Genomic DNA, 18856 nt, shown 5'->3' with positions numbered 1-18856 from the left:
ATATTATCTCAATTCAAATGAATAGCGGCTTGGACCCGGAAACAGTATTCCACACATCACTGATACGTCACGACTTAACAAACAGATTGAAAAAAAAATGACCTGGAAACATGAGATCGATTATAGTTTCTAAATGTCAATTTCAATTACGTTTTGATTAATTGTTTAGCCCTATTTTTGAATTTCTTTCTTCAGTTGAAGACAAAAGAATATATTTTGAAAAATGTCAGAAACCCCTAACCATAGTATTTGTTTTTCCTACTATGGAAGTCAGTGGTTACATGTTCCAACATTCTCCAAATTATCTTCTTTTGTGTTCAACTTCAAAAATTCAGCACTACTGTCCTTGAGGGTGAGTAAATAGTGAGTCAAAATAAATTTGTGGGTGAACTATCCCTTTGGAAAAGTTACAGAAGATTGATGCTGTGCTTACATGTGTAATATGTTCCCTTCAGAACCACTTTATGCATATTTTATGTTTAAAAACAATACGTAGCACACGCACATCGGCAGCCCGAGCATAAGCAACACTGAGAAAGAACGGACAACACATACCTCGTCCTGTTGTTACATGATGAAATGCTAGAATAAATCTGACGACTTTCAAAAATAACTTCAGGTCAACTCAACATTTCAGTTACCAATTTCATAGCAGTGAACGCTGTCTAAAACACAAATATTTCTGAATATGAGAATAAATATATATTTCTAAAGTATTTTCTAGATGAAGCGAGGGAGATGGTCTCATACTTTTGCATTTGCCAGGGAGAATGTTTATTTTAGAATATTTGATTTATAAATAATATTTAAAAAAAGGTTTTATGGGACCTTTTGTGCCCTCAGTTGTTATTCAGGCTCCACACAAAACCCCAACATGACCAAGATGACCACCAGTTAACCCAGCATTAATCCTTTTTGATACTGTAACACAGTACATAATGCATGACCACGTTCACCTCCCGATTTGATACACTGCACAAAACTTAATATCCTCAAAGATTAGATTTACCGCCATTCTGTAACCACACGCATTCATAGTCCAGCATGCATTCGCAGGTATGTAGACGATGTCCTGAAGACGACTATATCCAGTTTCCATGGTGACCACAAGCCCTCCCTGTTAGCGCTCGTATCCAATTTGAAAAGCGGGATAGAGAGGGATAAATTTGATCAGAAACATGCACTCAATTGCATCCGTGTCCACAAATACCATAACTAAAAGTCACATTGTCAGAATGTACTTGTCTCTTATGTATGTGCGTGTGTGTGGTTTGATAATGAGAGCAAAGATGATGGAGGAAAACTCGGCCTCTCCCGAGACTCGTGAGTGTGTACGTTTTCCATCCTTGTCTCAACGATTTTAGCCGAGTTGAACTGAGGTGTGAACGGAATACCAATTTTCTGCAAGAGAGCGGGAGGAGGGTGTGTATGAAAAAAAAAACACTGCAAGTGAGAGGATCTTCCCTCTCCGTTCAATACAGAATAATTTATGAATGCAACGATGTGTTACTGCTTACTGTAATGGCTGGAGAGGAAGCTGCTGTGAGTGCTGAAGTCCCTTGCTTCACTTTGTGGTCTTTTTATGTGGGTATAATATAATATCCATAATCTGTCGAGTGTATGATCCACGCTCAGTGCCCTGTGCATTCAGTAGATTCATTTGGAGAGACGTCATCGCTAAAATGTGACTTCACTGAAGCCGTTCTTTCATGTGTCTGTGTTAGGCTGTGCCCTGAGGTCAGTGTCCATGGATGAATCTCACAAAGAAATGTCTGACGTATTTTCCCTAGAAAGTTAAATATATAAATATGTATTTCTTTATGATTTATGCTTATTTAATTTAAGCACAATTATCCTTATTTAATTTTAACACTTTCAAAATATATTGTTTTTACATCTTCACCACATTTTAGCTCCCTTAATGATTAGGTTTTTTCTTTTGAGACTATAAATATGTAAACCCAATATCAGTTCTTTAATTCTTTAAAAAGTCATATTTGTGTTCATATTTATCTCATGTCAAGCAAATAAATACTCTAAATATTAAGATATTACTTGAAATTTCTCAGTTTCTTTGGATTTACTTGATTTATAAAGTATGTGTTTGAGTAAAATATTAAATTATTATTTTTTTGTTTCTCTTTGATAACATTTCATCCAAATGTCCACTATATACAGTTGGTTAGAATTATTAGCCCCCCTTTTAATTAGATTATTTTTTATTATTATTTCCCAAATGATGTTTAGCAAAGCAAGGAAATTACACAGTATGTCTGATAATATTTTTTCTTCTGGAGAAAGTTTTATTTGTTTTATTTCGGCTAGAATATAAGCAGTTTTTAATTTTTAAAAATCCATTTTAAGGTCAAAATTATAAGCCTTTTGAAGCTATATATTTTTGATGGTCTACAGAACAAACCATCATTATACAATAACTTGCCTAATTCCCCTTTCCTGCCTAATTAACCTAATTAACCTAGTTAAACCTTTAATTGTCACTTTAAGCTGTATAAAAGTATCTTGAAAAATATCTAGTCAAATATTATTTACTGTCATCAAGGCAAAGATAAAATACACCAGTTATTAGAGATGAGTTATTAAAACTATTATGTTTAGAAATGTGTTGAAAAAATCTGTTAAACAGAAATTGAGGAAAAATATACAGGGGGGCTAATAATTCTGACTTCAACTGTATGTTTGTAATTTAGACTTTTTCATATACATTATATATTAAAAATGACAATTAGTCAGAACATTAAGTTGGTTCTGACTGAAAATCAAAATTATTCCACCATACAGATGTGGCTACTGAGAATGCGCGAGTGAATGAACGTGACCACACACAGTGCTGCAGTACTGCGGCACAGCACAACATGGTCTAACACAAGAAAGACATGACCAGCAGGGGGCAGTTATGTAACATAGTGAATATACTGAACTAAAAAAAATGAAGCAGCCAGCGCATGTGAGCGAAGCTGAGCGGTGAGGCACTTTGCTAAGCATTCCTCTATGGTCGTGTGCTCGACTCAGTTGCTAACCATGCAAAGCAACCGCTCCATTAACATTCCGCTCATGCTAGCCGGTAAACGAATACCGCTTAGAACCCACGCCGACATAAAATTTCTCGAGTAGGCTAACTATTTTTTTATTTTATTTTTTTGTTACTAAAAAATCTCGTCGATAAAATTTCAAAGCGGCAACCTTTCTTGTGTTTTTTTTCTTTCAGTACAGTTTTTCAATAATATTTAGTAGGCCTAACTGATCAACTGTGTATTTTATAGCCTATTTATTGAGGTAGCTGAACATAATTTAATTACAAATTTGCTTCCACGACCATGTCTTATTGATGCATATCCTTGTTTTAATTAATGTTGTACTTTAATAATTAATTATGAAATCGAATTTGTTCCTCGATTAGTCCTACTAAAATAATGAAACAGAATTACCTTACAAATTAATTGTATATTGCTTTCATAACTCTTCTAATCTTTAAACATCGATATTGTTTTGTCTAAAACAAACGATATATACAGTTGAAGTCAGAATTATTAGCCCCCCTTTGAATTTTTTTTTTATTTCTTGAATATTTCCCAAAAGATGCTCAACAGAGCAAGGAAATGTTCACAGTATGTCTAATATTATTATTTTTTTCTTCTGGAGAAAGTTTTATTTGTTTTATTTCGGCTAGAATAAAAGCAGTTTTTATTTTTTTATTAACCATTTTAAGGTCAAAATTATTAGCCCCTTAAAGTGAATTTTTTTTTTCAATAGTCTACAGAACAAACCATCGTTATACAATAACTAATTACCCTAACCTGCCTAATTCACCTAATTAACCCAGCTAAATATCTAGTAAAATATTATTTACTGTCATCATCGCAAAGATAAAATAAAGCAGTTAATAGAAATGAGTTATTAAAATTATTATGTTCAGAAATGTGTTGAAAAAAAATCTTGTCTCTGTTAAACAGAAATTGGGAAAAAAAAAACAGGGGGGAGAATAATTTTGAGTATATATACATATATATATATATATATATATATATATATATATATATATATATATATATATATATATATATATATATATATATATATACAGGCCTGATTAATTGCGGGATTAAGCTGCAAATAAAATGAATGAATAAATTTTATGTCAAAACGAACTTATATTTTGAATGCTATTAATTATTGCCCAGCATGATAAATAATTTTCATCAATCCGATTTTCAGTTCTATACATGTTCCTGACATGTTTTGTGAGATTCACCCCATACACTTCACATTTATTAATCAAAGATTAGCATATGTTTTTTAATGCTGATAAATGTTCTGCAAACGTCATTCTGTACCATCCCACACATGCAGTGCAGTGTGTTTAGAGCATTTACAACGATTAGAGCAAATCATATATGGGTGATTGTTATTCTTTTGGGGAAATTTTTGACACCAGTCTACAAGCAGTGATGACAATCAGTAATTAGAGTCTAATGTTAGTGTCTTATTGGATGGTTTGATGGCATTAAAGGTGTTTTTTTTTTTGTCTAATATTACCACCCACACCACAGTGCAGGTTGCAATTCATCATAATCCTTCAAATTAAGAGGTATTAAAATCTGCTCACAAATGTATCAAACTGTGATGCCCTGATGAGGCTCTGGAGTCTGGGCCACGGTTTGATAATCAAATCATGTGACTTTTGTTATTTTGCAAGTAATGAGTATTAGATGATTGGCATTTTGACTTTTAATTCTGTTTATTATTTATATGAGAGGGTTTGCGATGATTTATAAATTTAATTTAAACCACAAAGCACAATTATAAGTAAATTATTTAGTTTATTCTATTTTTTTTCCTTATGAAATTGTACATTAACAGTGGTAATTAGAAATGTGAAATTTAGAACGTATTTCACGATTAAATGAAATTACCTTCAAAACATCCATATAGAATTTCCAGGGAATTAAAAAAAAAGAGAGAGAGAGCACTGTTTACAATCCCTCCCATTCCCTAAATCTTCTACAATGTTGTTTGTAGGTCTAAAGGCTGTTTGTTTTGTAATCTTTCTACCTGTTGACTTTCTATGCGTTGTTTCTGTACGTGTGTTCTGTTGTTTAATGCATGTCGTACCTCTGAAGCTGTAACTCGTTCTGTATGTGACAAAAAGCCAATTCCTCGTCTTGTATAGGAAAAAGAGCCAAAAATGTGTCAAAATGTCCTGAAATCTTTTGATTTCTTTGCAGTATGAAGAAGAGATATCCCCCCTTTTCCCCCTTGGTTGGCTGGAAATCAAATAAATGATACAGATTATTAATTTTAATTCTGTGTTGTCATTAAGAGTTTTAAACCGGTGTTATTTCAGTATTGCTGTAGCTTTATTGCTGTATTACATGTTTTTGTTTCATTTTCTTTTTAGTTACTGAGTACATTGACTTTAAATGAAAATGAGAATATTTCATTGTTACACAGTTAATGCTTATTTGATTAATATGACAAAAATGGTTTTAATTTTATGTTTTTGTTATGTATAATTATTGTATAATAACCTAAAGTCCATGCTCCCAAAAAGTTATCTTAAACCTAATTCACAATTTAAAATGTATAAATTTCACAGCATTAGACCAAATAAAATATATAAATAAAAAGTTTATAATATATAAATAAAATATTATTATTATTATTATTATTATTATTATTATTATTAATAAAATTAAGTAATATTCAGCTGAATAAAAAATAAATTGTAAAATATTCAGTACTGTGAACACTTGATAAATGCTGATAACGCTAAATATATAAATCTAACATTTGTACAACCCATATTTATTTTTAGTCTCATTTTCATTAAATTAGAGATTCAACGATTATAGATTTTGGTTCTATGATTAGTCTGAGAAATAGTCACGGTTTCACGATTATTATGCATTAATTAACTTCAAAACACTACTAGTTTAGAAAATCATCTGAACTTATCTATATAATATTAATGAACTAGGCAGTTTAGGGTAATTAGGCAAGTCATAGTATAACAATGGTTTGTTCTGTAGACTATTAAAAAATATATAGCTTGAAGGGGCGAATAATTTTGTCCTGCAAATGGTGTTTAAAAAATTTAAAACTGCATTTACTCTAGCTTAAATAAAACAAATAAAACTTTTTCCAGAAGAAAAAATATTATAAATCTGACATTTGTACAACACATATTTAGTTTTAGTATTATTTTCAATAAATTAGGGATGCAACGATAATAGATTTTGGTTCTATGATTAGTCTGAGAAACAAACACGGTTTAACGATTATCACGATTATTATGCATTCGTTAATTTCAAAACACTACTACTTTAGAAAATCATCTGAACTCCTTATATTTTAAAGTGTTATTTATTGCTGCTCAGCAACCAATTTATACAATGCATAATCGTAGAAACAAACGATAGTCCATGTCTCTCTTTGTGCTTAAAATAAGTGAATGTTTTTTAATATAAACATAATTAATAATTTTACACTGAAAATAAATAACAGATAAATAAAAAAAAATCAAAAATAAGTCTGAATAAAAAAAAAACGCATTTGTCTAAAGCAGAGCTTCAAATTCACTTTTTTACTAGGTAAATAGTGAAACTGGTTAATCGTTGCATTGCTACAATAAATGATTCAGTTAATCACTAATAAAACTTCATGTTTTATTGCTAGATGTGTCATTATTGAATAATTATTCAGTGGCATATATGGGATGGCTGGTTGTCCCCACCTATTCGTTAAATAATATAATTGCTGCCTACGACTTTCATTTTTGAGCGTCAAGTTAAATGCATATGACTGTGATTTTAATCTTTACCATAAACATCAGTGGTTATATCAACTGTTATGCCAGCTGTGTTATTTGACTGTTTGTAACTTCATAACTAACTCAAGACTAAAGATTGAATCTTTTTCTTGATTTTTGAATTTTTCAAACACAGATTTGGATGCAGCAATTTAAAGGATTAATAAACATAATAATTTATCATTTATGTTGCGTGGGTTTTGAGATCTCAATCTTTTAATGATTAATCATGCAGCTTACACTAAAGGCATTGATGCAGGCTAAATAAGTAGTGACAGAAAACCTAACCTAAGAATCCCACAACATCCTGAATAACCTACCACAACTTCTTCCAGCATCATTATATTTTACAGGAAAGCCTAAATGCTTTCATACATGCGATTTAAATGACGCGAGAGGTGATCTCTCTGTGAAGGTTTAAAATTTAGGATTAATCTACAACTGTTCTAAACCATGGGTTGTGATCAACCATGATCTGTTACACCTAAAATTGATATTAGCTGTTTTAAGTAAATGAACCCAAGCACCCTATAATTGTATAATAAATGCTTGTATAAAAATGTTCAAAACCACACAAAATTTCTCGATTTCTCTGAATTAACTATTTATATTTATGTATTTATAAAATACGTCTCGTCATCCAGATGGATGCTGCTCACTGGTGGTGATCACACTTTGAGTGTCTAGAAAAGCACTGTATAAATGTAAATGTAAGGAATTATTATTATTATTATTATTATTATTAATGTATTTGAGTAAAATGCTTTCAGACACATTGATACATTTTTTAAATAACAACAAAACCATGATTCCTGGGTGTTAAAAAGTCAACATATATAAAAGAAATGAATGTACATTTATCACAATTAATGACAATATTAATAATAATCCAGAGAAACTGAGAATTCAGAAATCAGAGATCTCTTCATTTATTCCATAGCTGTATACTGCTATATAATACCATGAAAGTGCCACATTTATTTAAAATTCATGCATTGAAGACTTTATTAAATTGGTGCTTAATCATCATCTTATAGTCATTAGCATAAATAAGAAGTCTTTCATGAATAAATGTAAATTAACTGTGACTAATATTAAATCATATCTTGATAACAAGGTACAAGGATTCTACACAATCTATCGTCACTTCTTTTAAGTGTGAAATCTCCTGACCTGGTTAATATGATACACTGCAGGCAGGAAAGGCCTTTTTTACACGCCACGGATCAGTTTTGGGTATTTTTTTGCAGTCTAGTGTGAAGAAAACATCCAAATGCATTCTAAAGTGTTACTGTTGCTCCACGTTATCATTTTGGGTCTGTAGATCTCGAATACAATCAATATTTTTAAAAGAGTTTTTTTCTTCTCCACTGAGCCATAAATCTCCACTTCAGCAGCACTTTTGCACTCCAAACTTCACAGTTTTATTCATATCTGTATTCTGAAGGATTTCACAGAGATACGTTCATACATAGCGGCTGATTTTATCGAACGCTTCCTTCAAAATACTTTTCATCTGGCTGTTCAAGGTGTTTTGTGAATTAGGGAGTGATAAAAAGAAATCCCCTCAGTAGAAACATTTGACTTTAACATGTCAAACAATTAAACAAGAATATTTGAACCTGACATCTTGTGAGTTTTTTGTTCTAGTTGTGTTTGCAAATTATATCATAGTGTAAAAAAATATCTGTAAATTAGCAGTTTACCATATTTTGTGATTCATGTTTATATATTTTATTTATTTTCCCCCATTTATTTATAATTTTTGAATTGTGGGATTTATGGGATCTTTCTTCCTACAACTTTTAACAAATGTTTTAAGAAGTTATTTTATTGATTTTTTTAATAGCTTAAAGTGAAATATTGTCTGGGTTGGAGTTGTATATTACGCAACAAAAACCTCAAACTCACAGTACATTTTCTATTATTTTACAGGCTCTTTTCCCGCTACATTAACCGGCCACTTTATTAGGTACACCTTACTAGTACTGGGACCCCTTCAGAACTGCCTTATGAAAATATTCCCTACACCATTACACCACCACCAGCAGCCTGAACTATTGATAAAAGGATCCATGCTTTTATGCTGTTGATGCCAAATTCTGACCCTACCATCCGAATGCTGCAGCAGAAATCGAGACTTATCAGACCAGACAACATTTTTCCAGTCTTCTATTGTTCAATTTTGGTGAGCATTGCCGAATTGTAGCCTCAGTTTCCTGTTCTTAGCTGACAGATGTGGTCTTCTGCTCCTGTAGCCCATCAACCTCAAGGTTCGACATGTTTGATGTGGCAATGATGCTCTTCTGCATACCTCAGTTGCAGCGAGTGGTTATTTGAGTTACTGTTGCCTTTCTATCAGCTCGAACCAGTCTAGCCATTCTCCTCTGACCTCTGACATCAACAAGGCATCTTTGCCCACAGAACTGCCACTCACTGGATATTTTCATTTTTTAAGATCATTCTCGGTAAACCCTAGAGATGGTTGTGCGTGAAAATCCCAGTAGATCAGCAGTTTCTGAAATACTCAAACCAGCCTGTCTAGCACCAACAACCACGCCACGTTCAAAGTCCCTTAAATCACCTTTCTTCCCCATTCTGATTCTTTGAACTGCAATAGATCATCTTGATCATGCCTACATACCTAAATGCATTGAGTTGCTGCCATGTGATTGGCTGATTAGACATTTGCGTAAATGAGCAGTTGGACAGGTGTACCTAATAAAGTGGCCGGTGAGTTTATATTATTTCTTACACATTAAATTAGTGGTTCTCAAACTGTGGTACGTGTACCACTATTGGTACGCAGGCTTACTTCTAGTGGTACGTAGAGGAATCACTGAGTAACAAAAGAAAAAATGAATATAATTTTAATCATTTTATGCGTACGATAACACCAATGTGATCAGTATTGTCCGTTCTCTAAAGCCTACGATCAAATCGTTGTACTTAGAATGTTTACTTTAGTGCATCACGTCATCAGCTGCTAAAAATCTATTTAATTAAACTAGAGAAAGAGGTGCGTGGTGCTGGCAGAGCAGATACTGTACGTGCTACAGTAGTGGTCCCCAACCCTCAGACCGACACCAGTCTATAGATCAACTGGTACCGGACTGCACAAAAAAATCATTAATTATTTTATTTATTTTGTAAAATCTTTTATTTTGAAAAATGACCATATTCTCTTGTTACATCTCAGTCACTTGAGTGCCAAAATTTAACCCACAGGCTAGTAAAACTAGTAAGGACTGCAGCACGAAGCACTTGCGTATTCCAGGCGTCCCTAGTTGAAAACATCTTAACTTTTCAGAATGCAGCACTACGAGTCGGCATAAGAACCGACTGATCAGCTTCATATTTTGTATGAAATATAATTTCGTTGAATGAATATGACTCTGACTTGTTTTCGAACTGTGCAGTGCTGTAGCTGCTTAATTTGACCAACTATGCTATTTTATTTCAATACTGGTCATTATGGTGGTACTTGGAGAGATCATTTTTTCTGAGGTGGTACTTGGTGGAAAAAGTTTGAGAACCACTGCATTATATTATTTAAAACTACTAAAATGGCAATAAAAGTCACTGTTAAACTGTGGAGATGAATTATCAACATCAAAAGACGACAGATCGGAGATCAACATCCCATAATGCACTTCACAAGCATAAATATTTAAAAAACACTTGTAAATCACAAAATACGGAAACTGTTAATTAACAGATATTTTTTTACAGAGTATGTAATGAAATAATGCCTCATTTGCATATTTAAAAAGAACATTTTAGAACATTTGCAATACAAAAAAAAAAAAAAAACATTTGCTATTCTGAATGTAATCAATCAACTGGGGAAAATCGCTATTAGTTCATGCTTCTACCCTGTTCACCTGCAGTGCCTTGAGTGCCTGACTGAATTGAGTTAGATGAAGAGAAAACTGTGCACTGTGGGACAGGAGCAGGATTCTCTTCGACGGACGCGTCTCCACACCCCTCGGCACTGCGAATTCCCCACGGCCTGCCACTGCAGAGACACACTCCTAAAAGGAAGACAGCGAGAACATGATTGGCAGAGATGATGGAGGAAGACTGATGGACTGATGTGTATCGCTCTGACTGCTGTCCTTGAGCTGGGATATGAGTTTAAAGGCATTTTATGCATTGGTTAAAATCAGTGCTTGACAATAACTCAAGTATTTTTTACAGAACTACTGTACTTAAGTACATGTTTTAAGTATCCCTACATTATCTGAGTATTTTGTTTTAGAAAGCTTTTACTTTACTACAATTAAAAAAAAAAAACTAAATATTGTATTTTTACTGCATTATACTCATTTTTAACAAGAGAAATTGTCACCTTCTGAGACAAGGTTGAGGTGTTTGATTTGTAAACAAGCTGAGGTTGAAAAGTTCACAAATTGCAAAGAAACAACTAATTTGTGAATTGGAGTGACATTTGTAACCCAGTTCACTGATTCAAATGATCCCTTCTGAGTGGGTTTACAGTAAATGATTCACAGATTCAAATGATCCGTTCAGAGTGGGTTTACAGTAAATGATTCACAGATTCAAATGATCCGTTTAGAGTGTGTTTAATGTAAAGTTTTCACTGATTAAAATTATTTGTTCAGAGTAAGCTTACAGTACATTATTAACTGATTTAAAATGATTTGTTCAAAGTGTTTACAGTAAACTATTCACCGAGTCAAATGATTCATTCAGAGTGAGTTTCCAGTAAATTATTCACTGATTCAAATAATTCATTCAGAGTGAGTTTACACTGATTCAAATGATTAATTCATAGTTTACAGTGTTTTAAATGATTTATTCAGAGTGGATTTACACTATTGCAAATTATTTGTTTAGAGTGAGTCTCCAGTAAACAACTCACTGATTCAAATTATCCATTTAGAGTGAGTTTGCAGTGCGTTCTTCACTGATTCAAATAATCTGTTCAGAGTGAGTTTACAGTAAATTATTTACTGATTCAAATGATTCATTCACAGTGAGTTTACAGTACATATTTACTGATTCAAATGATTTATTCAGAGTGAGTTTGCACTGATTCAAAGGATTAATTCAGAGTTTACACTGATTCAAATGATCTGTTCAGAGAGCGTTAACCGTAAATTATTCACTGATTCAAATTATTCATTTAGAGTGAGGTCACAGTAAATTATTTACTGATTCAAATAATCTATTCAGAGTGAGTTTGCAGTAAATTATTCACTGATTCAAATAATCTGTCCAGAGTGAGTCTCCAATAAACAATTTACTCATTCAGATAATCTATTTAGAGTGAGACTCCAGTACACAATTCACTTATCAACTTTATTGCAAAGTAAATAAAAATAAGCAAAAAATGCTTTACATTTATTACTTAAATAAATTAAAAATGAAGTATTTTTGTAATTTGCGCCAAGTAATATTAAAAAAGGAGGGCTTTTTCTTTTGGAGTAAGACTTTATTGGGAAATCTACTTTTACTCAAATACCTAATTTGTGTGCTTTGTCCATCACCAGTTAAAATGTGGTTTCAAAAAAAGGTAAAATTCTCCAGAATTATCAGGGTTTTTTTATAATTTACCTAGATTAAACAGGCAATTGATATAGTTTTATTCAAAAACAATAAAATAGCATCAAATGTGTGCCTGATGCTGTTATGAGGGCTTCAAACCAGAACAAGATGTTTTCTACACAAGCTGCTGCATATTTAAAGATGTCTCATGGTTCCCTCTAGTGGCTGTGATCTAGTCTCGAAATGTTCCCTTGCTCCAAACAACCTGGCCTACTTCATTTTGAAAGATAATTCTGAAGAGTTAGGATATTTTATAATGGCTTGCCATGTTTTTTTCACACTTCATAATTTACTGCTCAAGTATTAAATGTACAGCTTTTTATTTTTATTTATTGAATTAATTTGTTCAAAATAATGAAAGAAAAGATACTGTTAGTAATAAATTCTATTTTTAAGTAAATATAGAAAAGAATAAGTTCCTTTTATCTTTCAAAAATCTTGAATATGATGAATCATGGATGCCAGAGTAATTTCAAATAAGACAGTGGTTTCCAATACATTTCAAATTATATTGGAAGAATAGAGAAATGATGTCATCTAAATTCATTTGCAGTGATATACATTTTTTGTAATTCCTTTTTTTCATGAGAAGATACATATTAACATGTTAACATACAGTAATTTATTATCATTCATTCTCATACTTCTCACATTATCATTTGTTAGTTTAGAAAATGCTAAAAAAAATACAATGAATGCTGAGTTAGATCAAATGTATTTTGGATAATAAGGTAATTTCTGTAATTAATTACAATCAACAAAATAGTTCAGAAAACTGTTCATTGCTGCAGCAGCGTCTTTACTTGCTGGTGATTTTTAGTCCACTATATGAAGAGTTTTTGGGTGTATCACAGTTTATAAATTAATATACACTCATCAGTCACTTTATTAGGTACACTTGTCCAACTGCCCGTTAACGCAAATTTCTAATTAGCCAATCATATGACAGCAACTCCATACACAGGCTCACCAAAATTGGACAATAGAAGATTGTAAAAATGTCTGATGAGTCTCAATTTCTGCTGAAACATTCAGATAATAGGGTCAGAATTTGGTATCAACAACATGAAAGCGTGGATCCATCAAGCCTTGTATCAATGGTTCAGGCTGGTGGTGCCGGTGTAATGGTGTGGGAAATATTTTATTGGCACACTTTGGGCCCATTAGTACCAATTGAGCATTTTGTCAACACCACAGCCTACCTGAGTATTGTTTCTGATCATCTCCATCTCTTTATGATCACAGTGTGCCCATCTTCTGATGGCTACTTCCAGCAGGATAACGCGCCATGTCATGAAGCGCAAATCATCTCAGACTGGTTTCTTGAACATGACAATGAGTTCACTGTACTCAAATGGCCTCCACAGTCATCCCTTCACAGAAGGATTAAGGCAGTTCTAAAGGCTAAAGGGCAACTCGGTACTAGTAAAATGTACCTAATAAAGTGGCCGGTGAGTGTATATTAATATATAGTTTACTATTCTCACTTACACAAATTATTGAATTCGGCAACCTACTACTACAAAAAAAAAAAAAAAAAATCAAAATGCAAATCTAATGTCTGAATTTGCATATAAGGTTTAAAGCAGTGTTTCTCAACCACATTCCTGGAGGTCCTGGATGTCTCCTTAACCAACACCCGATTCTGATCATCAGCTTATTAGCAGAGACTGAAAGACCTGTAATGGGTGTGACAGACAAAAGAGTTCACAACATGTAGTGTCGGTGGTCCTCCAGGAACATGGTTGAGAAACACTGGTTAAAGGCATAGTTCACCAAAAAAAAAAATCATTATTTTAATAACTACCATTTACTCACACTCAAGTGGTTCTAAACTTTTGTGAACTTATTTCAACTGTTGAACACAAAACCAGATACTGCATTTTGAAGAATGATGGAAAAAAAGCAGTCACTGATATCCATATTCAATAAAACAATCAAAATAGATTTATTAAATAATAAATCGTTTTTTTTAGAATTCATCTGTAGCATTCTTTAAACCTAAACAGGTCAGTAAAAAAGAAAAAGAAATAAGTAAATGAAGACAGAATTGTAATTATTTGTGTGAACTATCCCTTTAAGTATTACGGCTATACTTCTGAATCGTTTATATACTGTGATGAGTGTCTTAAGTGTTGGGCATAAGTTGCACAGAATTTCAAAAAGTTTTAATCCAGAAAGATTTCTGTGCTCTTACCTGTCATATCCCATGTTCTCTCCATCCCCGGAGCAGTATCGCTGACCTGGGGTCAGTGCTGGCGGTTGACACTCTACACACACCTGATGGCCTTCCTTCAGGTAGCGCATCCAGCGAGTGTGTGAACTGAAGCTGCGCTGACAACCTGCCGTCAGAGACGTGAGCTCAAACTCCACACAGTAACTGTGGAGAACACATGCAGACACAGAAATGCACAATCACTTGACAAAGCCACGTCTTACATTAAAATGTTTTAAGTTGTTTTTAAAGATTACTGTTTGAATTGAATGTTATAAAAATCAGATAATCATAGGGTGTGGCTGTTCTGGGTAGGCGTTTGCTTGAGTGTTCTGAGTGGTAGCTAGGGTAATCTGGCTGCCTGCTAGAATGTTGCTATGGTGCTCTGGGTAATTATTTGGTGGTTTCTGTGGTGTTGCTAGGCTGTTACTGGGTTGATCTAGGTGGTTTTTCTGGCCCTTGTAGTTGTAGTTCTATAGTCAAGCAATATCAACTTGTATAAAATTTGCAAAATCTAAAGATATTTGACCATTGATTGAACCGTGATACCTGGTATTGTTTTAACATTAAATCAATGTTGAATTGCTGGCTGGGTTTCCACCTGTCTAACCCAAAAATATCAAAGGAGTAACAATAATGTTAATATAATGTTAGTGTAAAATAACCAAAAACTTCCTATTTCTGTTAAAAAAAAAAAAAAAACTTTCCTGTCTAACAGGAAAAACTAATGTTGGAATAACGTTGAAGTAACATTACTATAATGTTAGTATAAAGTTAGAATAACCCAAAACTAACATTCCACTTCTCTAAAGAACACTCCTGTCTAACAGAAAAACTACCGTTAGAATAGTGTTAAAATAATGTTAATATAATGTAACTATAATTTTAGAATAACTAAAAAGTAACTTTCTACTTCTGCAAAGACACTCTGTCTAAATAAAATGATGTTGGATTAACGTTAAAATATTATTTAATTAATGTAATGTTAAAATAATGACAAACTAACTTTCTATTTCAGTAAAAAACACTTTCCTGTCTAACAGAAAAACGTTGGAATAACATTAAAGTAATGTTAATATAAATGTTAGCATAACGTTAGAATAACCCAAAACTAAAATTCTATTTCTGTAAAGAACACTTTCCTGTCTAACAAAAAATTAACATTGGAATAACATTAAAATAACAATACTATAATGTTAGTATGACGTTAAAATAACCCAAAACTAACATTTCCTTTCCGTGAACACTTTCCTGTATAACAGAAAAACTAAAGTTAAAATAATGTTAGTAGAAGTTTAGATTAAGCAAAAACTAACATACTATTTCTGTAAAGAACACTTTCCTGTCTAACAAAAAATTTACATTGGAATAAGGTTAAAATAGCAATACTATAATCTTACTATAACGCTAGAATAACCCAAAAAAAATTCTATTTTATTATTTTTAATTATTATTTTAAATATATATTCCAACAGCAAAACTAACATTAGAATAATGTTAAAATAATGTTTATTTAATGTAACTATAATTTTAGAATAACTAAAAACTAACTTTCTACTTCTGTAAAGAACACTTTCTAAAAGAAAAAAAAATATTTTGGAATAACGTTAAAATAATGTTAGTATAATGTTAGAATAAAGACAAACTAACTTTCAATTTCAGTAAAGAACACTTTCCCGTTTAACAGAAAAACTAACGTTGTAATGTTAAAATAATGTTACTATAATGTTAGTATAACGTTAAAATAACCCAAAACTAACATACTTTTCTGGATGTGTAAACGTGAACATTGGAGTATTTTATATATATATATATATATATATATTTTTTTTTTTTTTTTTTTTTAATAATATATTTATGAGAAGATGTAATTTTGTACAACCCAGTAACAGCCATGCAACACTCTAGCAACAACCTACAACTACAGAGGGAACCACACTCAAAAAAATGATATGTTGGCGTTAATTAACTTTTTTTTGTCCCCTGGTTCCACGTAACAGAGTTAAGTTACCTTTAAGAAAGAATATTAATTTTAGTGAACTTAAGTTAGTTACATAAAGGTAATGTAATGTTACGTTGATTGAACTAAACAACATTTATAATTTAGCTTTAATTAATGTAGTTATTTAAGTTCAATTTTTATAAAATTGATATTGTTATGTTTAACCAAATAAAAAAAACAGTTTCCGTTTCATTGAGTTTATTCAATAGCATTTTTACAGTTTTACACATTTTCCAGCAATAAAATGATTAATAAAATCCAAATACTGTCTTTATCTGTATCTTCACTTATTACAATAAGTTAAAATATTAATACTATTAAAATAATAGTAATACAAGTATGAAGCAAATTGAAAACAATAAATAATTTTAAAAATATGCTTACAAAAACATCATAAAATACACTTTTCAAAATAATACTTTTCATATAATACAAAAACATACAAAAACAGTATTCTGCCTTCAAATGATTTATCAAAAATATACTTAGAAAAATTAAGTCTTCTTTTGTAAACTACCTTCTTTACACTGAAAAAGCAGATAACACTTCAGTTGTTCAAAGAAAGATTAACATTTAAAGCAAAGTAACACGATCAGCACTACACCATAAATTAGACCAACCATCACAGAACATGCAATAGCTACACACATTCATCTCTCTAAAACTTGCACCATTTATGCACATTTGCAACAGACACTTTCTTACAACCACTCCCTATATCTAAAAAACAAAAAACAAAACATTGTGCATGAAGTCTGCTTCACACAGGTGTGTGGGCTTGACAAACCACATGTAGAAGCATTCTTAATTCTTACATTTTTTTGTATAATTAGCACATCTTGGGTGTATCGCCTCTTCTTGTTGATTTGCTGAATGTGTCCTCAATTGTAAGTCACTTTAGATAAAAGAGTCGGCTAAATGTTAATGTAACTACTGTAGATTCATAAGGTGGTGTTGCACATCAAGGTTTGCGCTTCATCATGCCCAGCATCCTAAAAAAGTCAGGTAAAAAATAAAACATTTACCAACAGATCAAAGGTGAAAGGAGAAATTGGTTTAAGAGGAAAATACAAAATGTTTAAAAAAATAAAATAAAATAGCTTACCATGTACTCCCTGCACTTTGAGGATGCATTCACACCTTTTTTTCCACTGGTGATGTTCTAAATGACATGAAATGACAATTAGTAATTTACTAAGTAATTAGTAGTTAAAATTACTAGTAATTTTTACTGTACATCATTTTAATGTGTGTATAGGCGTCTAAAGGCATAGTACCTGGATGATCCACAGTCTCCTCAGCCAGATATGGGACTTTAGATGTTGAGCTGTAAACCTGTGAGGGAGAAAATAGATGTGAGTGAGCAAAGATTTGTAATAATAAAATATAATAATATACATAGCAAACTACTAAACTTAAAAATTTAAACGTGTTAGATGACCAAACAAATAAGCTTACATTAAATATGTCATCATGCTAGATGTCATGCTATTTAAGTGTCACATATGCTTTTTTGCTGATTTTTTTTTTTAAGTTAACAGGCTTGAATAATACAATTAGATAATAAATGACAATGTGCCAACACCACATTTTAATAAATTGTATGCAAGTTATCAAAACTGGCATTCAAGCTTGACAAACTTGACACTCATTTAAAATAAAGACTATCAAATCAAATAAAAAATCAAAACACTTTTATTGTCACATTATCAGCAGCACGTGTGCTATGATGAGTGAAAAGCTTAGACTATTCTAACATGACTATTTATTACTACCAACGTTTGCAACTTTATTTTGGGGGAGTTAATATATACTAAGTATAAAATTTCACAGGAATGCAAAACAAACTATACATTTATCTGTCTATAATGTGGAAAAGACACAGGGAACATGGCAATTTCATAGCAATACTATACACAAACACAACATAGTATTACAAGAGAGTACATTTATGATTCAAATGTTGTCACAGCCTCAGTATAAATACATAATATGTAAAAAAAATCTCACCTGTGTGTCCACATTGGGGAAAGCTTTGTGCACGTTCTCAATTTGTACTGTAATCTTCATCTTTTGATTCCCATAATATGGCGCCGAGCTGAGAGTGATCGTTGTGGTTTGAATCTTCTTACTTCCTGTGTTGTTTTGAAACTGCGCATGCGCAGATATTACTCTACCTATTGACCAAAATGCAGTACTGCAGAAGCAACACAACTCCCTTTCATTCATGTTAATTAAGTGA

General features: G+C 32.0%; 1 protein-coding gene across 1 annotated transcript in view; it reads right to left on the bottom strand.

Annotated features, from left to right (window-relative positions):
* Positions 1-432: 432 nt before the first annotated feature.
* Positions 433-18856, bottom strand: part of si:dkey-7k24.5 — a 23058-nt gene continuing 4634 nt past the window's right edge. Inside the window, exons 4-6 of the mRNA XM_001336254.7 lie at positions 14595-14777; positions 10711-10860; positions 433-1786 (exon numbers count right to left, since the gene is read on the bottom strand). Coding sequence (XP_001336290.2) covers positions 10743-10860; positions 14595-14777 — 301 coding nt within the window. The 3' untranslated portion in view covers positions 433-1786; positions 10711-10742. The remainder of the gene's footprint in view (positions 1787-10710; positions 10861-14594; positions 14778-18856) is intronic.

Source organism: Danio rerio, chromosome 6 (assembly GCF_049306965.1).
Source record: "Danio rerio strain Tuebingen ecotype United States chromosome 6, GRCz12tu, whole genome shotgun sequence".
NCBI classification, from domain to species: Eukaryota; Metazoa; Chordata; class Actinopteri; order Cypriniformes; family Danionidae; genus Danio; species Danio rerio.
The sequence above is the reverse complement of the archived record's forward strand: the minus strand, read 5'-3'. Positions and strand labels throughout refer to the sequence as shown.